We start from the raw sequence: 23,759 nt of genomic DNA on the forward strand, positions 1-23,759 counted from the left end.
GGAGTATTCAACAGTCCATGGAGTTACAAAGAACTGGTTGTGACTGAATGACTTTCGCTTTCACTTTTGGGCTTTGAATCCATCTGCAGTACAGGAGACCCCGGTTCAATTCCTGGGTTGGAAAGATCACTGGAGAGCGAGGGCTACCTCTCCAGTATTCTTGGTCTTCCCTTGTGGCTCAGCTGGTAAAGAGCCCACTTGCAATGCAGGAGACCTGGGTTCGATCCCTGGGTTGGGAAGATCCTCTGGAGAAGGGAAAGGCTACTCACTCCAATATTCTGGCCAGGAGAATTCCATGTACTGTATAGTCCATGGGGTAGCAGAGAATTGGACATGACTAAGCAACTAGGCCACGCCATGTGAGGTCACCCAAGACGGATGGGTCATGGTGGAGAGGTCTGACAGAATGTGGTCCACTGGAGAAGGGAATGGCAAACCACTTCAGTATTCTTGTCTTGAGAACCCCATGAATAGTATGGAAAGTCAAAAAGATAGCACACTGCAAGATGAACTCCTAGGTCAGTAGGTGCCCATTATGATACTGGAGATCAGTGGAGAAATAAGAAAGGATGCAGGGATGGTGCCAAAGCAAAAACAACACCCAGTTGTGGATGTGACTGGTGATAGAAGCAAGGTCCGATGCTGTAAAGAGCAATATTGCATAGGAACCTGGAAAGTTAGGTCCATGAATCAACACAAATTGGAAGTGGTCAAACAGGAGATGGGAAGAGTGAATGTCAACATTCTAGGAATCAGTAAACTAAAATGGACTGGAATGGGTGAATTTAACTAAGAGGACCATTTCATCTACTACTCTGGGTAGGAATCCCTTAGAAGAAATGGAGTAGCCATCATGGTCAACAAAAGAGTCCAAAATGCAGTACTTCGATGCAATCTCAAAAATGACAGAATGATCTCTGTTCGTTTCCAAGGCAAACCATTCAATATCACGGTAATCCAAGTCTATACCCCAACCAATAACAGTGAAGAAGCTAAAGTTGAATGGTTCTATGAAGACCCACAAGACCTTTTAGAACTAACTTCCAAAAAAGATGTCTTTTTCATCACAGGGGACTGGAATGCAAAAGTAGGAAGTCAGGAAACACCTGGAGTAACAGGCAAATGAAGCCTTGGAGTACAAAATGACGCACGGCAAAGGCTAATAGGGTTTTGCCAAGAAAACGCACTGGTCATAGCAAACACCCTCTTCCAATGACACAGGAGAAGACTTTACACATGGACATCACCAGATGGTCAACACCAAAATCAGATTGATTATACTGGCAGCCAAAGATGGAGAAGCTCTGTACAGTCAGCAAAAACAAGACCAGGAGCTGACTGTGGCTCAGATCATGAACTCCTTATTGCTAAATTCAGACTGAATATGAAGAAAATGGGGAAAATCACTAAACCATTCAGGTATCAGTTCAGTTCAGTTCAGTTCAGTTCAGTTTAGTTCAGTCACTCAGTCATGTCCGACTCTTTGTGACCCCATGAATCGCAGCACGCCAGGCCTCCCTGTCCATCACCAACTCCCAGAGTTCATTCAGACTTGCGTCCATCGAGTCAGTGATGCCATCCAGCCATCTCATCCTCTGTCGTCCCGTTCTCCTCCTGCCCCCAATCCCTGCCAGCATCAAAGTCTTTTCCAATGAGTCAACTCATTGCATGAGGTGGCCAAAGTACTGGAGCTTCAGCTTTAGTATCATTCCTTCCAAAGAAATCCCAGCATTGATCTCCTTGAGAATGGACTGGTTGGATCTCCTTGCAGTCCAAGGGACTCTCAAGAGTCTTCTCCAACACCACAGTTCAAAAGCATCAATTCTTCGGCGCTCAGCCTTCTTCAAGACCTAAATCCCCCATGATTATACAGTGGAGTGAGAAATAGATTTAAGGGCCTAGATCTGATAGATAGAGTGCCTGATGAACTATGGACAGAAGTTCGTGACATTGTACAGGAGACAGGGATCAAGACCATCCCCAGGAAAAAGAAATGCAAAAAAAGCAAAATGGCTGCCTGAGGAGGCCATACAAATAGCTGGGAAAGAAGAGAAGCAAAGAGCAAAGGAGAAAAGGAAAGACATACCTATTTGAGTGCAGAGTTCCAAAGAATAGCAAGGAGAGATAAGAAAGCCTTTCTCAGCCATCAGTGCAAAGAAATAGAGGGAAACAACAGAATGGGAGAGACTAGAGAGCTCTTCAAGAAAATTAGAGATACCAAGGCAACATTTCATGCAAAGATGGGCTCGAGAAAGGACAGAAATGGTATGGACCTAACAGAAGCAGAACATACTAAGAAGAGGTGGCAAGAATACACAGAAGAACTGTACAAAAAAGATCTTCATGACCAAGATAATCACGATGGTGTGATCACTCACCTAGAGCCAGACATCCTGGAATGTGAGGTCAAGTGGGCCTTAGGAAGCATCACTACAAACAAAGCTAGTGGAGGTGATGCAATTCCAGTTGAGCTATTTCAAATCCTGAAAGATGATGCTGTGGAAGTGCTGCACTCAATATGCCAGCAAATTTGGAAAACTCAGCAGTGGCCACAGGACTGGAAAAGGTCAGTTTTCATTCTAATCCCAAAGAAAGGCAATGCCAAAGAATGCTCAAACTACCGCACAATTGCACTCATCTCACATGCTAGTAAAGTAATGGTCAAAACTCTCCAAGCCAGGCTTCAACAATACGTGAACTGTGAACTTCCAGATGTTCAAGCTGGTTTTAGAAAAGGCAAAGGAACCAGAGATCGAATTGCCAACATCTGCTGGATCATCAAAAAGGTGAAAGAGTTCCAGAAAAACATCTATTTCTGCTTTATTGACTATGTCAATGCCTTTGACTGTGTGGATCACAATAAACTGTGGAAAATTCTGAAAGAGATGGGAATACCTGATCACCTGACCTGCCTCTTGAAAAACCTGTTTGTAGGTCTAGAAGCAACAGTTAGAACTGGACATGGAACAACAGATTGGTTTCAAATAGGAAAAGGAGTATGTCAAGGCTGCATATTGTCACCATGCTTATTTAACTTATATGTAGAGTACATCATAAGAAATGCTTGGCTGGAAGAAGCACAAGCTGGAATCTAGATTGCCAGGAGAAATATCAATAACCTCAGATATTCAGATGACACCACCCTTATGGCAGAAAGTGAAAAGGAACTAAAGAGTCTCTTGATGAAAGTGAAAGAAGAGAGTGAAAAAGTTGGCTTAAAGCTCAACATTCAGAAAACGAAGATCATGGCATCTGGTCCCATCACTTCATGGCAGATAGATGGGGAAACGGTGGAAACTATTCCTGACTTTATTTTTTGGAGTTCCAAGATCACTGCAGATGGTGATTCCAGCCATGAAATTAAAAGATACTTACTCCTTGGAAGGAAAGTTATGACCAACCTAGACAGCATATTAAAAAACAGAGACATTACTTTGTCAACAAAAGTCTGTCTAGTCAAGGCTATGGTTTTTCCAGTGGTCGTATATGGATATGAGAGTTGGACTATAAAGAAAACTGAGCACTGAAGAATTGATGCTTTTGAACTGTGGTGTTGGAGAAGACTCTTGAGAGTCCTTTGGACTGCAAGGAGATCCAACCAGTCCATTCTAAAGGAAATCAGTCCTGTGTGTTCATTGGAAGGTCTGATGTTGAAGCTGAAACTCCAATATTTGGCCATGTGAAGCAAAGAGCTGACTCATTGGAAAAGACCCTGATGCTGGGAAAGATTTGGGGCAGAAGGAGAAGGGGATGACAGAAGAAAAGATGGTTGGAAGGCATCACTGACTCAATGGACATGGGTTTGGGTGAACTCTGGGAGTTGGTGTCAAACAGGGAGGCCTGGCATGCTGCAGTCATGGGGTCACAAAGAGTTGGACACGACTGAGTGACTGAACGGAACTGAACTGAAAACTTTCACTTCACTTTCCTTCAAAAGCAAAATACATATTCTTTTCAGGTGTACATGGAGTATTTTCCAGGATGGATCACATGCTATGACACAAAACAAGTTTCAATAAGTTTACAAAGACTGTAGCTTTGATGAACCATCTTTTCCAACCATAGTGGTTTGAAACTAGAAATCAACCCATAGAGAAAAAACTGTAATAAGAAAAACATATGCATAAACAACCTGCTACTAAATAACCAATGAGTTACTGAAAGAATCAAGAAATACTTAGAGACAAATGAAAGTGAAAATGTAATGATTATATGAGCTGCAGATAAAGCAGATCTAAGAGGGAAGTTTAGAATGATACATGCCTAGAAAATTTCCCGGTGGTCCAGTGGTTAAGAATCTGCCTTGAAATGCAAAGGATTTGATCCTGGTTGGGAAACTAAGATCCTACATATGGCAGTGCAACTAAGCCTACACACCACAACTACTGAGCCACCTGCTCTGGAGCTTCTGTACCACAACCAGAGAGCCCATTTGTCGCAACTACTAATGCCCATGCACTCTGGAGCCTGTGCACTGCAACTACTGAGCCTGCATGCCACAACTAGAGAATCTACGCACCACAATGAAAAGATCCCAAAGATCCTGTGTACTGCAAGCAAGATGGGAAGCAGCCAAATAAATAAATGCATTTTTTAAGTTAAAAAGTTAAAAAAAAGAATGATGCAAGCCTACATCAAGAAACAAGAAAAATCTCAATAAACAATTTACTCTTACACTGTAAGTAACTCCAAAAAGAAAAAACAAAATCCCAAGTTAGTAGGCGATAAAAAGAGCAGAGCATAAATAAATAAGAGACTAAAAAAATAAAAGAAGAAGAAGAAGAAGAAAGATCAATGAAACCAAGAGTTGGGTCTTTGAAAAGATAAAACTGATAAAAATGAAACTTGAGCTAGACTCATCAAAAAATTTTTTTGTTCAGTCACCAAGTTGTGTCCAACTCTTTGTGACCCCCTGGGACTACAGGCTTCCCTGCCCTTCACCATCTCCCAGAGTTTGCCCAAGTCAATGTCCATTGAATCGGTGATGCCACCCAACCATCTCATCCTCTGTCGGCTTTTTCTCCTTCTGCCTTCAATCTTTCCCAGCATCAGGATGTTTTCCAATGAGTCAGCTGTTCACGTCAGGGGGCCAAAGTGTTGGAGCTTCAGAATCAGTCCTTCCAAAGAGTACTCAGGGTTGATTTCTTTTAAGATTGATTGATTTGATCTTGTTCTCCAAGGGACTCTCAATCAAGAAAAACAAAGAGAGTTCAATAAGTAAAATCAGACATGAAAGAGGAGAATGTACAATGACACCACAGAAATACAAAGATTCATAAGAGGTTAAAATGAATAAAAATACACTGATGAAATGAATGATCTAAAAAAGTGAACAAATTCAAAAAATATACTCTCTTCTAAGACTGAAACACGAAGAAAAAGAAAATATGAAGAGACCAATTACCAGTAATGAAATCGAGTCAGTAGTACAAAGAAAATTCACAAAAAGCAAAAGTCTTGGACCAGATGGCTTCACGGGTGAATATTTAAAGAGGTAATACCCATCCTTTTAAAACTCTTCCAAAAGATCAAAAAGAATGGAACACTTTCAAACTCATTCTACAAGGCCAGCATCATCCTGATACTAAAACCACACAAAAAACCCGCAGAAAGACTTTAGGGCAATATCACTAGTGAACATGGAAGGAAAAATTCTTAAAAAAAAATATTAGCAAACCAAATTCAAAATACATTAAAAGGCTCATATACAGTGATCTAGTAGGATTTATCCCAGGGATGCTAGGATGGCTCGTTATCCACAAACGTTATCCACAAATCAATGTGTTGCTGGTAGCTTACAGTGAATGGTGTCAGATTCATGGTCTCCAAAGGAGAAGAATTCACTCTGGGACCAAAGATGCAGCCTCAGTCATTCAGAGCTTTGTGCAGAAAAGATTTTATTAAAGTGAAAGGATAGAGAAAATCTTCCAGCAAAAGACACTTGGAAGGGGGTAGAAGAGTGCCCACTCCTGCTAGTTTAGGTGGGACATTATGTACTTTTTAGTGGACTGCTAAACATAGATAAAAGAAATACCTCAAGGCTGTGAAAGTTTTACCAGTCTCTTCTCCCACAATGTACATCTTGAGACAACATCAAAGTAAGATTAACCAAAGGAAATGGTCTCTGGACAAGATGTCTCTGGGCAGGATATATTATATCCATATAATCAAGAGCATAGACTTTTGAAGAAAAACAGGTTCCCACGTAAGATATATTGTTTTGTTGTATAATCATTAGCTTTGGGCTTAAAGAAAGTGAGTGTTAAGCGAAATAGATTGTTGACATAGAAACTCAGAGCTGAGGAAAAAAAGTCCTACATGACTAAGGTGAAGGAATGTAAAAAGATGTTTGCCTCCTTCTCCTCCTTGAGGGCCCAGGACTCCCTATCAACCTACCTAAGAATTAACTCTCAATACCATATTGGGGCTTCCTTGATAGCTCAGTTGGTAAAGAATACTCCTGCAAATGCATGAGACCCTGGTTTGATTCCTGGGTCGGGAAGATCTGCTGGAGAAGGATTACCCTACCCACTCCAGTATTTCTGAGCTTCCCTTGTGACTCAGCTGGTTAAGAATCTGCCTGCAATGCAGGAGACCTGGGTTTGATCCCTGGGTTGGGAAGATCCCCTGGAGACGGGAAAGGCTACCCACTCCAGTATTCTGGCCTAGAGAATTCCATGGACTCTATAGTCCATGGGGTCACAATGAGTCGGACATGACTGAGGGGCTTTCATTTTCACCATATTAACAATTGAAGAATAAAAACTACATGATCATCTCAATATATTCAGAAAATGCTTTTGACAAAATTTAAAACTCATTTACAATTGAAAAAAAAAAACTCTCCACAAAATCGATATAGCTGGAACACACCTCAACATAATAAAGGCTATATATGACAAACCCATAGCCAACATAATCCTCAATGGTGAAATGCTGAAAGCGTTTCCTTTTAAGATCAAGAATAAGTTAAAAATGCTTACTCTTTCCACTTTTATTTAGTATAAAGTCCTAGCTGCTATAATCAGACAAAAAAAAGAAATAAAAAGAATCCAAATTAGAAAGGATAAATGAAACTATCATTGTTTACAGACTACATAATATTATATGTAGAATATCTTAAATAAGCTACTAAATGAATTCAGTAAATTTTGGCACACAAAATTAACACATTAGAAATCTATTGTATTCTTATACACTAATAATGAACTATCAGAAAGAGAAATTAAGAACATAATCCCATTTACAATTGCATCAAAAAGAATAAAATTCCTATGAATAAACATATGCAAAAAAGGTAAATAACTAGTACTTTGCAAGCTATAAGAGCTTGGTGGGCTGCCATCTATGGGTTCGCACAGAGTCGGACACGACTGAAGTGACTTAGCAAGCTATAAGACAGTGATAAAAGAAGCTGAAAATGACACGAACAAATGAGAAAATATACTATGTTCATGAATTGAAAGGGTCAATATTGTTAACATGACCATACTACCCAAGGCAGGCTACAGTTTCAATGCAATCTCTATCAAACTATTAAAGGCATTTTTCACAGAACTGAACAAAATCTTTTAAAATTTTTGTGGAACCACAAAAGACTCTAAATAGTCAAAGCAACCTGAAGAAAGTGAAACAAAGCTGGAGGTATAATATTCCCCTGATTTCAAGCTGTACTACAAAATTACAGTCATCAAACAATATAGTACTAGCACAAAAACAGATCAGACATCAATGGAACAGAGCAGAAAGTCCAGAAATAAACTGACACTTATATATTCAATTAATCTACAGCAAAGGAGGCAAGGATATTCAATGAAGAAAACAGAGCCTTTTCAATAAACTGGTGCTGGAAAAACTGGTCAGCCACATGCAAAAGAATCACATCATATACAAAAATAAGCTCAAAATGGGTTAAAATCTTAAATGATTTTAAGACCATAAAACTTATAGAATAAAACATACACAGTATGCTCTTTGACAGTCGTCTAAGCAATACTTTTTTGAGTCTGTCTTCTCAGCAAAGAAAATAACAGCAAAAAGAAGCAAGTGGGACTAAATCAAAATAAAAAGCTTTTGAATAGGGAAGAAACTATGAAATGAAATGAAATGAAATGAAAGACAGCCTATTGAATGTGAGAAGGTATTTGCAAATGATATATCCAATAATGAATTAATATCCCCAAACTACAAAGAATTCTTACAACTCAACGTTAAACAAACAACCTGATTTAAAAATTGGTGGAGGACCTGAATAGACATTTTTCCAGGGAAGACAGGCAGATGGCCCACAGACACATGAAAAGATGCTCAAAGTCACTAATCATTATGGTAATGTAAACTGAAGCCACACTTAGGCACTGCCTGACACCTGTCACAGTGGCTATCAAACAGCAAGGACGTGGAGAGAAAGCAACTCTTGTGCCCTGTTGATTGAATTGTAAATTGATGTAGCCATTATGGACAACAGAATGGAGTTTCCTTGAAAACTAAACAGTGAACTGCCATCTGTGACAGTGACGTAGAACAGCAACTTCACTTCTAGGTGTTTTCCTAAAGAAAGAAGACACAATAATTCAAAAAAAATGTATGCACACCAATGTTTATTGCAGCATTATGTACGATAGGCAAGTAACCTAGGTGTTCACTGATAGATAAATTGATAAAGAAGATGAGGCATATATACACATAATGAAATGTATTATTTAGTCATAAAGAAAAGACTTACAATTTGCCATGACATGGATGCATCTAAAGGACATTATGGCTTAATGGAATAAGTCAGACAGAGACAGATAAATACCACTTCATCTTACTGTATGTGGAATCTTAAAAAGGTGAAAAAAACCAAGCAGGCATAACAGACTGAGAGATACAGGGTCCAAACAGGTGGTTGTCAGAGGGGAGGGAGGTGGGAAGGGGTGAAATAGGTTAAGGAGATTAAGAGGTACAAATTCTCAGGTGTAAAATAAATAAGCTACAGGGATGTACTATGCAGGAGAAGGAATAGGGTCAGTAATATCGTAATAACTTTACAAGGAGACAGATGGCTAGACTTATGATGATCACTTCAAAATGAATGTAAATGTGAAATCACTGTATAGCACATTTGAAACTAACATAATATTGTACATCAACTATATTTAGTAAAAAAAAAAAAAAAAAGGCATTTTTCAGTGTATCTGAGTGAGTGAAGTCACTCAGCTGTGTCCAACTCTTTGTGACCCCATGGACTGTAGCCCACCAGGCTCCTCCATCCATGGAATTTTCTAGAAATTTTCATGGAGTGGGTTGCCATTTCCTTTTCCAGGGGATCTTCCCTACCCAGGGATTGAACCCAGGTCTCCCACATCACGGGCAGACGCTTTACTGTCTGAGCCACCAGGGAATCTATAGAAAGCGAGGGACATCTCCAAACTCTCAATCACTGCCACACAAGTCTGATGCTTAAGCAACTTCCTGCTTTAGCTAGGATTTGAGCTACACTGAGACCTGACTTTAGTCCTTTGCCTGAAAACAATGAGAAGTGAAGGAGACAATTTGGGAGGAGGACAGGAATTATCTTGTGAGATAATTCTCTACGCAAGGGTAGATCATCCTCCTCTGTAAGGAGGGAGATACTACTTCTACACATGTGGACTTAGAAATTTAGGTGTTCAAGGTTTTCAGGTTTGTCTGCCCATTATTTCCAGCTAGAAAATGTCCAATTTTGTGATTAGGCCTGGAACTTATTTTCAGCATTGTCTACAATAGATGAGTTTTTTAAAATGTTGCCATTAATATCTGTTACCTTTCACGAAGTGTCTTGAGATATTTGGCTTCTCTGAGCCTATTACTTACTTTAATAAATACCTAGGGCAGTTAATCAACCCATTCTACATTTCTTACCTTCCTTCTCATACTGTTGAAATGTCTTAGGCACGTGATAATCCAACACCTCACCATTCATCTCCATCTTTTCATAATCAGCCCCAGATGAAAGTCTTAGTAACTGTAATACCACTACATACCACGCACAAGTTAATTTAGTAGAGCCTGGGACAAAAGTTTAAGGGTAACCCAGGGGGGCTGGATTGAGAGACAAGGAGACCCAATCAAGGAAAGCAGGACGGACAACACACAGATGAATTCTCAACTGGACAAAGATAAGTGTTGCTTAACATGAGACTGTCTGAGGGGCTACGGGGAATATTTCTTAGAAATACCCTGAAGAAAGAAAGGGAGGTGTGTTGATTCATCCATTCCTCCCACATTGGTAAAATATTTGCCCCACAAATAATTAATCTTCTCAATTCCAGGTTATATGTGCATGAATTTCAAGTGAGTTCCATAGCAGAGATGGATGGGACCGCAACAGAAAAGGGGGAAAAACCCTAGAGAAGGAAGCTAGAAACACCCTGCACAGACCCAACAAGAACCGCTGTTAGAAGCTGGTTTAGCACCTGTACAGAGCCAGCCACCACTGTTGTGGTGGAATAACAAAGATGAAGCCAGGGAAGAATCTGAAGAGTTTCTGACAATCTCTGTGACTCAGCAGCTGTACTCTTTGGTATCCAGTCACCAGAAACACCTACATGTGTGCGACACTATTTATAAAAGCCCCCAAATGGTAACAGGGCTTCCCTGGTGGTTCAGAGGTAACGATTCCACCTGCCAATGCAGGAGACATGGGTCGGGCAGATCCCCTGGAGAAGAAATGACAACACACCCCGGTATTTTCACCTGGGAAATCTCACAGACAGAGGAGCCTGGTGAGCTACAGTGCACGGGGTCGCAAAGAGTCGGACGTGACTTAGTGACTGAACAACAACAACAACAAATGGTAACAACCCAAAGTCAGTGGATAAAGTGCAGAGCGATAATGTTCAACACAATAAGGCAGATAGAAAATAATATACGCTTGAATCAATTACTTTGCCAACAAAGGTCTGTCTAGTCAAGGCTATGGTTTTTCCAATGGTCATGTTTGGATGTGAGAGTTGGACTGTGAAGAAAGCTAAGCGCCAAAGAATTGATGCTTTTGAGCTGTGGTGTTGGAGAAGACTCTTGAGAGTCCCTTGGACTGCAAGGAGATTCAACCAGTCCATTCTGAAGCATATCAGCCCTGGGATTTCTTTGGAAGGAATGATGCTAAAACTGAAACTCCAGTACTTTGGCCACCTCATGTGAAGAGCTGACTCACTGGAAAAGACTCTGATGCTGGGCAGGAGGAGAAGGGGACGACAGAGGATGAGATGGCATCACTGATTCAATGGACGTGAATCTGAGTGAACTCTGGGAGTTGGTGATGGACAGGGAGGCCTGGCGTGCATGGGGTCGCAGAGAGTCAGACACGACTGGGCAACTGAACTGAACTGAGCTGATGTGAATCAATTTAGTTAAAAATGGAGGAGTTTAGCCTAAGGTCTTAGCAGGTGGGGGCGTAGTGGTTTCTTTGGAGGACAGAGAGTGTATAGAGAGTGCTCTTGGCACTGCCTCTGCTCCCCGTTGGCGCCCTGGTGGAAACTGCAAGGGTCAGCTGCTACAGCCCCCAGTTGTCCCCTGTTACTTTGCCGAATGACAGTGTCCTTCCTGGGAGCTACACCTGTCTCCCCAAACCAGGCTGCAACTGAAACAGTTGACAAAAGGCTAGTTCCTTTGCCTCAGGGTAGGCCTAACTGTAATTCAGTTTTTGCTCCAGAGTTCCTTGCCCATGAGACCAAAGCAAGCTCTGTCTGAGACTGCGTTCTTCAGCATTCTTTTGCTTTTTCCTGCTCTAAACTGTTTTTTCCCCTCCTCCTGAGAGCACTCCTCCCCCACTGAAGGCACCTAGAATCCCTGTTTCAGGCTCTTATTCCGGGGAACGAGCTAAGAGAGAGTTGAGCCGTGATAGGACTGTGTGAGGGACACATACTGTCTTGTGAGATGCCTCCTGCATCTTTGGTTAAGACATAAAAACACTTACTGGTTTGACTCACTATTTGAAATTAATATAAGATCTTACTCATCAGTGGCCAAATGATGAATCCTTTAAATTGACACTATTTGAAAGGGAGATTATTTTGAGTGTCCTCATCATAAGCAGCTGTCATAACAGCACTTAGGGAGGATCAGATTGGAAGCAGGTGGCACCCCTGTAGCTGGAGATGGAGAGATATCCTTATCACCAGACAGGACTCGCAGGACTTAGAAGCCTGTATACACGAACTTGCGACTTCAGTTCACTGCTCCAAACCAAACTCTCCTTAGATTCTTCACTAAATTTCTTTGTCTTCTCAATTCCTCACAAATTTATTGTTTCTTTATCTTAAAAAGCTGCCTGCTGAGGTCTCATTGTGCATGCATTAAATGTCTTTTTCTTTTGTTAATCTCCCTCATGTCAAGTTTATTATTAGTGCTGCCACAAGAGCCCAAGAAGGGTAAGGGAGACATTTCACCCTCCTTGACACTGGTCATGTTTTGTTTCTTGAGCTGGGTGAGGGTTCCATGGAGTTATTAACTTTGTGATAACACATTGATGGGAATATTTACATGTGCACTTTTCTGCAATTAGGCTGTATTTCAATATGAGAGGGACTTAGCCAAACGGAAGGTTATACTGCTGTCCAAACTGTTGACTTAGCTGCCTGCCTCAGAATCACGAATGCCTCAAAATATTCCCAAGATTCTCTGCGTACTTGGAAGGCTGTGAACATTCTGGAATTCCCCTATGTCTCAGCACTAAAGAATCCGCCTGCAGTGCGGAGATGCAGGGGGCATGGGTTCAATCCCTGGGCTGGGAAGATCCCCTGAAGGCGAAAATGACAACCCACTCCAGAATTCTTGTCTGGAAAATCCCCTGGACAGAGAAGTCTGGTGGATTACAGTCCACAGGGTTGCAATGAGTGGGACACGACTGAGGGAGTGAGCATGCAAACCCTGAGCACCCTCTGAGGTGTGCCTGAAGCTCACAGGGCTCAGAGGCTACCTACAGGACTCCTGTCTCCATTAACACCCTCCCAGCTCAGGCATGAGAAACTAGACAGCGTTCCTCTGGGAGAGCTGGTTGTGCAGCTTTAACAAAATCTAACATCTTGATAGCTTAGCACAATGAACGTTTATTTCTTACGCAAAATCTACTGAGGTTTTGGGTGACTGTTCAGAGCGTTGGCCCAAGAATTCAGGCTTCTTCCACCTTGTGGAAATTCTCTCAAACTGTGCTTCTACAGCAGCTTCCCCAGTGGCTTGGCAATAAAGAATCCTCCTGCAATGCAGGACATGCAGGAGACACAGGCTCGATGTCTGGGTTGGGAAGATCCCTGGAGGAGATGGTCGCAAAGAGTCGGACCCTGACGACTGGGCACGCATGCTTCTGCAGTCCCCACGGCGCTGGAGAAGTTTGCACCAGCATCCAGGGTTTCCATCCGGAAGTGACAGTGGTCACTTCTGGGCACACTCCACTGGCCAGGACTATCCAGGTGCCACTTCCCACCCCTCCCTTCCACATCTGCGGGGAACTGAACTGTGGAAAATATAATCCTTCCATGTACTCAGAAGGAGAGAAGAGGACAGGCCCTTAGAAAGCGCTGCCATGCTGTCCCTCAGCTTACCTAAAACCAATTTTGGAACCCTTATAAGGGCATGGAAAATTGATTCTCCCCCCTTCTGTATGATGTAAATTCCATGAGAATGGGGGAATATCTGAACTTTTCATCTATTCTCATTTCACACATGAGTATATTGCATATTTGCAATATTTCAAATTTGAAATTATTTCAAATTTGAAAATCTCTGTGTGCCTTTAAAATCAGAAATAATAACATAACAAACATAATAGAAAGTTTAAGAAATAGTAGAGACAAGGATGGCTTTATTTCAAACGTAAAACACTTTATAACAAAGGTGTCCCTTGCATACCAGGATGGTAGTAGTGGTTGCTCATAGTTCTTGAATTGTTTTTCTTCTGGTGAAGGCTCATATCTCGTTTCTTTCTCTCTTGAGAGAAGACATCACTGAGAGTGTTTTCCACTATCAATGTCAGAGTCTTATATTTTCCAGAAGAGTTTCTCTCATTGTAAAACTGGCCCATATGAATCCATAAGTTATAAACCTGACCTTAGTTAGGCCTCATTTGTGGAACTAAATTACAGTAGTATATAAAAATTACATTCTAAATCATAAAAAAATGCTGAATGAGGTATAAATGAGATTATACTTTAAAATAAGATTATACTTAATAACTTTATTTTATTTAGATATATGGCTCTTCATGGAGAAGGAAATGGCAACCCACTCCAGTATTCTTGCCTGGAGAATCCCATGGACAAAGGAGCCTGGTGGGCTACAGTCCATGGGGTCACAAAGAGTCGGACACGACTGAGCGACTAACACAACACATGGCTCTTTAGGAAACACTTTCCCTTGTGAAACATATTTTTCTGTTTAACCTTGTAAACACTGGTCAATTTTTTCTGCAGTTGAACCAGCTATTAGCTTTTAGAAGAGTCAAAATTCTCTTAGTTTTGGGATCAAATTTGTATTGCCTTTTTCCATGGAAGAAGTAGAAAAATCCTAGAAGTCAAACAAGGGAGACATTATATTATACAAATGATTTCTAGGTTTAACCTGAACTATTAAAAAAATCCAAGTCATTTGTAAGAATAAATATTTTTTGTATTTTCTGTTCTAAATAACAATACTGATGACATTCTGTGTCAACAAAATAGAGGAGTGTATAAACTCACTTACCGCCTTTCTGGAAAACAGCATCAACTTTGTTGCCAATTCCAGGAAAGTCTTCTTCTATCATTTTGGGATAACCTGCATCCATGGACTGTTTATATTCATCATACCTGGTCAAAAAATAATTGGAATGTCAGAACTATTTGTTAAAGATATGAGGAATTCATCAGCAAGAACATAATAAAAACTTTTTCACAGATTATGTATAAAATGGTAGGTGAGATGAGGTGAGTAGGATGCTGGGTGGACTAGAAAATTTAAAAGGTCGCTCTGAATTATAACGCCTAATTCTAATTTCTCCAGTGGGTGCCAAATTAATGTTGAATGCAGTGGAAGATAAGTTCCTGGTGGCTGCAGCAGTTCTATGAAGATGAATGCCCTTCTCTTCACATTATCTTTCTCAATTCAGGCTCACATTCTTCCTGGATTTCTAGGACAGATATGATCATTACTGGTCAACAGACTTTGCAACTAGACAAGCTACTGCCATTCACAGCAAAGGCAGCCAGCCGAGACAATATGAGACTCATCTCTTAAATGACTCAATCTAGTAACTTCTACATAGAAACAACAGGTATCCTCCCATGTTCTGCACCCAGTCTTTACCTCCAGCATTTGTTGGCAACAAAGAAGTATGTTTTCCCAGTATCTTCCTCAGAAACAGCAGCATCGATGCTCTTCACCGTTCTTGGAAAGCCAAAGGATCTGTAGATGTCCCTAGGGTATCCGCGGAGCACATCCTGCCCCCTAACAGCCCAGTACTTGTTACCTGCCAATCAAGAAATCGGGATGAAAACCCTTGCCAAGGGCACCAGTAGACAGGAAGCAGATCTCCAGCTAAACGCTTGCTCTCATGTGCAAGGGCAGTGTCCCTGCTGCACATCAGAATCATTTAGGGAGATTTTTGTGTTTTTTTCTAAATACTGATGCTGATATCCTACTCCAGACCAATTAAATTAGTATATTTAAATTTTTTTTTTTCCTGGATGATTCTAATCTGTAGCGAGCTTTGGGAATGACTGGTTTATGGAGCTGGGGACCTCTTTCCAAAGTTCAAACAACTAAAGAGTTCATCATGCCACCACAGGGATAGAAATCTTTGCTTCTCCAGGTTGCCCACAGGCTGCAGAAGTTCACCCCAAGGTATCCTAAAGGCCAGAGGGTTGTAATGACTCAGTCTGTAATGACTTGCGACCCTGGGTAGAAATCATTACATCTAACTAGAAGACGGTTCCAAATCCTTATATTTAGGCTGTGTCCAGATTCTGCACGTTTCACTCAGTAATTGAAGTGAAAGTTGCTCAGTCGTGTCTCACTTTTTGTGACCCCATGAACTATAGAGTCCATGGAATTCTCCACGTCAGAATACTGGAAAGGGTAGCCTTTTCCTGCTCCAATACTTAATAAACCCCAAGTCAAATAAAACTGGTCTTACATCTTGAAGCCAGCATTGTTCTTATTGCACAAATCTTATTTATCCCTCGATGTTGGGGGGGGCGCAGTTTGAAACTTTGTGTATCTAAAATCCTATTTATTTTCATTCTAAAAGAGCTAGAAAGTGCATTTCAAAGTTTATTGCCCATCTGAATTGTTTTCAGTTCTTTGCCTTGAGAGTATTACTGAGTCAGGTGTCTTAATGCTTGTCTATACTATGCCAAACATATTTGCAGAAAAACTGTTATTTGGCATAGTGTTGTCAAAGTAAGGAGCTGATCATTGGATTGGGGTTTTATTCTGATAGAATCAAAAAGTTTGCCTCATTCAATTTGTGGTAATTAAGGACTTTTCACACTTTAATGTGCATATGAATTGCCTGGGAATCTTGGTAACATTCAAGAAGGTCTGGAGTAAGATCTGACGACATAGATGGACTTTGGGGCCTTATGCTGTGGGGCCTTATTCTGTGATTCTGTGATGCTCACAGACCTGGGACAGCATCAGCACAGCTGGTCTGCGAGGCATACTCTGATGGCAAGGCTGCAGCACCCCTATCTGGCTGTCGTGAGGCAGCTTCTCCTTTCAGGAAAGCAACTTGCGGAAAACAGGCTCTAGGAAACCAAGCGACTCCAATGTTCCTCTCAGTTTTGTTCCTGGACACCCCAGGGAGGTGGAGAGGATTTAAAATACATAGTTTGCACAGAAAATCCTTTCATAAGTCCAGATTCACAAACAAGCCAGGAAATCTGTGTCTCAAATCTTTTCCCTTAGAAATGCACCCTGCAATTCTTAGCTAAGGTGATGGACTCCCACTGATATGGTATGACTGCTCAGTTTGTCAAAGTCCATGGAAAGAAAGTTGGTAGTAATCTCATACATGAGCCCCAAAGCAGAAGAAAACTTAATTGGCAAAAGTGAAAGTGAAGTCGCTCAGTCGTGTCTGACTCTGTGACCTCGTGGACTGTAGCCCACCAAGTTCCTCTGTCCATGGGATTTTCCAGGCAAGAATACTGGAGTGGGCTGCCATTCGCTTCTCCAGGGGATCTTCCCACCCAGGGATCGAACCTGGGTCTCCCGCATTGCAGGCAAACGCTTTACCCTCTGAGCCACCAGGGAAGCCCCAACTGGTAAAAACTGAAAGCTAACTGGATAGAGGAGCCTGGCAGACTACAATCCATGGGGCCGCAAAAGAGTCAGACATGACTTAGCGACTAAAGAACAACAAAAATTGAACGTATTACCTTTGAAAAACCGGACCTCATCCCTGGCGGCAACCTCATAAGCAGCATGAAGTCCATTTGGGAGATGCGGCCAGAAAACAGAAATGAAATTGAGCTCAACTTCTGCGTAGAAGGGATTTGTGCGCATGTAGAACCTAATTTGAAAAAAAAAGATTTTGATCAAATACATAGCAAGTTCTGGTGTCATCCAGGCCCTTCTATGGCTGGCACTGGTGGCTTGTGGGTTAGTGTTTAACATGTAGCTCTCCAAAGTGGAGGTGGAGAGAAGTTCTGGCCTGTAGCCTTTGCTTACTTTCTTGGCGGAAATACTCCAACCACTGCAGATTTCAACAGATTTGAAGTGGTACCTCACTGTATAGTATTTCCCCCATACAGGCATAAGCCATCTCAAGAATATAAATAAACAGAAAAATATAGCAAAATAATTGCAAAGGGATACAAAGGGATGGGGCCTTCCCTGGTGGCTCAGAAGCTAAAGAATCTACCTGCAACAGACGAGACCTGAGTTTGATCCCTAGGCTGGAAAGATCCCCTGGAGAAAGGAATGGCTACCCACTCCAGTATTCTTGCCTGGAGAATTCCATGGACAGAGGAGCCTGGCAGGCTAGGGCTACAGTCCACAGGGTCACAGAGTTGGACATGACTGAGTGACCAACACACATGCACACACACACACACACACACACACACACACATACACCCGAAGGGATGAGTTATAATTATTTTTAGTACCTTCGGTTTAAATATAATTTTAAATTAATATAATTAAACTTTTAATAATGCTGTTTAACAACCAGCTTGCAAAATTCTCCAATGGAACTGACTAGAACACAACACTAGCATTCTGCATTTTGTACACACTCTACCTACTTAATGCCCTACCTCACAGAAATCCTGTAAGAGATTACTTCCATCTCACAGATTAGAAATTGAGGTCAGGGGGGCAGAGGGAGATGTCCAAGGCCATGCAACTGATAAGAGGCAAAGGGTAGTTTAAACCTTAGCCATTCCCTGTGTGCTCCTGTGACCGGCAGTTCACAAAGTTGGTTCTGCAGTCCCACGTGTGCTAAGTCATTTCAGTCATGTCCGACTCTGCCTATTATCTGTTAATGACAAAGTTGACTCTACGGTCCACAGGGACTGGGGTAAAGACAAAGCATCAACTGCCATGTGGATCTGCAGGGCTGACTCTGGCCTTCTTGATTCAGTGGCCTCTGCCTGCCCGTGAGACCTGGGGCAGGCCAGTCGCCGTCACTGTTTCTTGCCGTCCATGTCTCCATGACTTGGTGGCATCTAAATGACCTCAGTGTCCTCTCAGGTCTTGCGGACTAGACTCGTCCTTGTTCTTTGGGGTCATCCCTCAAGCACTTGCTTTGATGAGATGTCCTGCTGTACTGAGAGCTTCCCTTGAAAGCGGTACCTTTCCTAGCACTCGCCAGCACTGAGCCACCCCCTGCGTATATCTGTCCTTATCTCTTAAACTCGAGATAGTAAAGCACAGGCTAGGAAGCAGAAGGAGCTGACTCTCCTGCCTTCTGGGGTAGCTATAACTGTGACTCAGTAGAACAGCACTCCAAGAGGAGAGCGAGGAGAAGCCTTTTAAAGCACCCCTACTTTCTATGCATGCTGGGCTGTGCAGTTCAGAAGAAGACTGTTACTATTTTCCTGGTCCTTTAGGAGTCAGAACTGTATGCAGAGCAGCCCTACTCCTTGCATGCAAGGGGACCCTAGACTTCTCGAGGTCTCATGCTGCCTAGGGAGCTCTGGGACCCTCCTCTGAGGATGGAAACTCACTGTGACCATCCATTCCCCACCCCCTGGGGCCAGGACCTCATGCTTCTGGGGGTTCTCCCTGCGCCTACCCCTCTTTGCCCCCTCCCAGGGTTGGGGGCACAGAGACTTGTTCTGACCACAGGCTTTGGAACGGCTATCTCTTCCAAGATGATACTTAAAAGGGGTCTACACAACCCTCATCAGCATGATGGTGCTGTGAAAAGGACCAATTTCTCCTAACAAAATTCTGATGTAATTAACCATCCCAAAGAGTGACAAAAATGGGAAGAGGCCTGAAGCAGAGGTCAGAAGACTGATTACTGCTCTGCTGCCAGTGAACTTGGTATCCTGAGGATCTCTTTCTTTCTCTCTGCTTTACTTTACCGATCTGTAAAATGGAATTATATTTACTGAGTGCTACTTCAGTGGTAATTTTTCTGAGAATCAAGTGACAGAATACATACCGGGAGAAAAGTTGTTAAAAATTCATTATGTTGTGCAAGAGCAAGCTATTGTTTATACTTAATTATAACTATAATTATTTATATAAACAAATGTAATAAATAATATGCAAAACATAGTAGTAGCCGATATAGCCCCATAGTAGCGAGTCCTACTATTATCACAAATACAAAATGCAAAGAAGAACTGTTGTCTTACCGGTCTTTGAAGAACATCACTTCTCCCCGAATTGTAGTTATAGCATCAAAAGTTAGCTTGCTATCACACACTTCTGGGGTTTGTGGGCCGACTGGCTGAGTAGGATTTTGGGAAGGTCCTAAAGGAACAAGAGATCTGAAGTTAGTTCTGCCTGGCTTTGGAAAACTACATAACCAATGAAAGCTTCTTAAAAGATAAGGCAATGGATGTTTTAAGGACCCCTTGTCCATACTGTTTTTCTTTATACCCACCATAGATGGCCTGGATCCCATCAATGTCATCCTGAGAAAGCTGAACATCACCACTGAAGATGTAACTGGGGTACATCAGAGCCCCAATGTCAGTAGAATGAGAAAGTCCAAGGGAATGTCCAAATTCATGAGCTGCCACCCGATACAAGTTATAATCTAAAAGGGACAATAAACCCATTTGCAATTATTTGAAATGTTTTCAGTTTTGAGACATTTAATTAAGAAGTAATTTACAACTGTACAAGGATTAACGTTCTTATTTTATCTGTAGCTTTTTGAAATATATAAATTGTTTTTTTCTGAAAGGTGAGAAGGATGCATTCATTAATAGTGAAGAGATTACATGCTCAGGCATGTCTGACTCTTTGCGTCCCTATGGACTGCAGCTTGCTAGGCTCCCCTGTCCATGGGATTTCCCAGGCAAGAATACTGGAGTGGGTTGCCATTTCTTTCTCCAGGGATCTCTGTGACCCAAGGATTGAACCCAAGTCTCCTGTATTTGGCAGGTGGGTTCTTTACCACTGAGCTATCTGGGAAACCAGTGAAGAGATTAGTTAAAACTTGAATTCTATTATTACAATTAAAGAGCAAATTCAGACAACCAGGGCTCTAGCACAGATTAGTCAATCTTGTCAGTGGTTATATGGCATATATTATTTCACTGAGAAGCAATATTCTTCTATAAACAATTTTTTTCCTACTTATTGACTGATAGATGCTTAATGCTGGAAATTTTAGAAAAAATATATAGTATCTCCTCCCTTAATTTCTAGATATCTTAATAACATTGTTACACTTTGGTGTGTTTGCAGTAAAAAAAGATTCTGTGTAGATGCCCACAAGGAAAACATTAATATTTTCAACACTTTCTCAATAGAAATTTCAGAGTAGCCCATTTGTAACCAGTAAGATAGCTTTACTAACAGAAGTAATTCTCTTATATTTTCTAAATGTGTTGTTAATTTTCTAAGTGGTAGCAGCAAAGTACCTATTTCTATTAACGCATTCTTTCAATTAAATCAACCAATATTACAATGAACTGAGAAGGTGGGAGGAGGGGGGAGGGTTGAGAGAGGCAAAACAAGCTGACTTACTTTGGAAATCGTTGGTCCACCTTTCATCATCATCAAAATGAGCATCTCCTCCGATATTTGCACCTGGTTGAAAAGCATGAGCAAGGTTTCCACCAGGTCCGTCAAAGGGAGAATTGTCACGATGATCTGCAAGAAACAGAATCCATCAGATGTTTCTCTAGATTCTTACTTAGTTTAACCCGGGAGAGTAAGCATTAACTTTGCTAAGAGGCCAAATGAGATCTTGTTTCCTTCTTAAGTCTGTAAAATCAACACTCTTTTTTAAACAAGGAAATCTATCTACAAAGCTGAAGAGATTCAAGGGCAAGGGGAAGTTAAGGTAAGAATACTTTCGTGCTACAAAAAGAACTTACCTCCCCTGACAAAGGATATCATTATGTCTGCTTGACCCTCAGAGACCTTGGTGAAGGTCAAGGGTGTGACATTGCTCCAGAGTTGAAAGGCTTTCTCAATGGCTTGGTCCACATCTGCTCTTGACAGGTCTGGGGTGTAATTCTCAATCCTTCAAGTGAAATAAAACACAGACCCATCAGATTTCATTTCTCATGGCTCTGATGGGAAAGAGCTTTCCCACTCCGGTGCTCAATCTGATTACCTGTAGGTCAAGTTTGTGTTCTCCCAACGAGGATTTCCTGGAGTAAGAACAAACTGAGTCACGTCGGGCACCCCACATCTGGGCTGCTTCATCACATTCAGGGTTTCAGCATCTGGTTTCCCAGTCACTCTCAGCCCGAAGAATTTTTGCATTTGCTTCAGCTTTTCAGTTATGAGGCCACCGTTTCTCTGCCTTTCAACTTTCTTCCCATCACTGTTCAGGTTGTAGTAATTTTCCAGGTATTTCTGATGAAAGATAAAATTATCAAAACACTGAATGGGAAATCCTCCAGTTTTACTAAATACTGATGGTTTATACTGTCATACCTGACACAAAGAACTACATTTAAAGGTTCCACTTAGGTTGCATGGTCCTTATTATCCTTATTGTTGGTGGAAACTCATTTTGGAGTAGAATTCTTCCTACCACTATTTACTATGAAGTCAGAATTACAATTTTATAGAGGCATATTTGTATATTATTTCTTTAGTTCCCTATCACTTTTAACTGGAAAATGAGAGTCTATGCACAGCTAGATACATCTGTGGGGAGAATACCCTTTCTGGCAAAAATCTCTCTCTGTAGGAAATCCATCCTTAAATAAACTCTATTATACCATTACTGGGGGCTTCGCTCATAGCTCAGACAGTAAAGAATCCAGCTGCAATGCAGGAATCTGCCCACAATGCAGGAGTCCACCTGCAGTGCATGAGACCTGGGTTCGATTCCTGGGTCAGGAATATCCCCTGGGGAAGAGAATGGCAACCCATGTCAGTATGCTCACTGGGGGAAGCCCATGGACAGAGGAGCCTGGTGGTCTCCAGTCCATGGGGTCACGAAGAGTTGGACACGAATTAGTTACTAAATCACCACCAGAACTGCATACTGATACTATTCTGTTATATTGTGGAAAACCACAAATAAGTCTTTTGCGTCTTAGGCATGTGGAGTTCAGCATTTACCTGCACCGTCTCCACGTCTTGTTCTGAAGTCGCTGCTGGGAAGCCGTGGGACCCTGCACCCCAGAGTAGCAGCAGCAGCAGAGGCAGTCTGGGCATGCTGGTCTCTGCCTTCCTTCTCAGCTTAAGGAATCTGATAGCTCCTACTTCTCTGCTGCTCCAGTGTCTCAACTAGGAAGCTCCCTCTTTATATACAGGTTCTGGAACTTCCAGGAAGCCAGCGGCTGTCTGACTCATATTTCATAATATCCTTTGATCAGCTATGAGCAATCATCACAAACGGTGACTCCAAGCAGAATATCTGGGGTCGTTTGGTGTTGCAATCTTCATTACTATCAAACAGGACGTGGGCTAGGGAGACGTATCCACCATGTAAACAATTGTTTTCTCCAATTCATTTCTATCCTGTTTGAGAGAGACCTTCTTATATACACAGATCACAGAGTACTCCACGGACTTAAAAAAAAAAATAGCAGGCTTTGCTACTTGATTCTGCTGGTTATAAAGTGCTCTGGGTACACACACACACCTTGGTTTCCAAGCAAAGGGCAAAACTACTGACATGTATGCCCTACAGCTGCTCAGCACATGCACAGACAGGCACTCATTTGTGGGTGGCTCTCCTGGGTTCCCTAGTGGCCTAGATGGTAAAGAATCTGCCTGTGATGCAGGAGACCCAGATTCCACCTCTGGGTCAGGAAGATTCCTTGGAGAAGAGAATGGCTACCCACTCCAGTATTCCTGCTTGGAGAATCCCATGTACAAAGGAGCCAGGCAGGCTACAGTCCATGGGGTTACAAAGAATAGGACATGAATTAATACTCACATTTTTTTCTGGGTTCAGAGGAGTTTCTTTCCATCTTTGCTAAACTGCCTTGTACACTATTTCATAGCACCATAGTTTCCCTTAATCTTCATTCAGGCCCAGGATTTGAGAATCTGGCCTGAGAAGACCCCCATCCACAGGTGGGGTATGTGGTAACTCCCTACCCGGTGTAGACACTGCCCAGCAGGGTCACGGGATGAGTGGAATCCTTCTCTGAAAACTGTCA

The 23,759-nt window shown here is 41.8% G+C and overlaps 1 protein-coding gene across 1 annotated transcript; it reads right to left on the minus strand.

Annotated features, from left to right (window-relative positions):
• On the minus strand, nucleotides 13,792-22,865 carry MMP1 (matrix metallopeptidase 1). The gene is made up of 10 exons (XM_005689361.3): nucleotides 22,711-22,865; nucleotides 21,749-21,993; nucleotides 21,507-21,655; nucleotides 21,154-21,279; nucleotides 20,060-20,215; nucleotides 19,809-19,926; nucleotides 17,376-17,509; nucleotides 15,304-15,466; nucleotides 14,704-14,807; nucleotides 13,792-14,526 (listed from the first exon to the last, which is right to left on the minus strand). The coding sequence occupies exons 1-10, from the start codon at nucleotides 22,804-22,806 to the stop codon at nucleotides 14,417-14,419; spliced, it is 1,401 nt and encodes a 466-aa protein (XP_005689418.2). The 5' UTR covers nucleotides 22,807-22,865; the 3' UTR covers nucleotides 13,792-14,416.

Source organism: Capra hircus, chromosome 15, assembly GCF_001704415.2.
Source record: "Capra hircus breed San Clemente chromosome 15, ASM170441v1, whole genome shotgun sequence".
NCBI lineage: Eukaryota > Metazoa > Chordata > Mammalia > Artiodactyla > Bovidae > Capra > Capra hircus.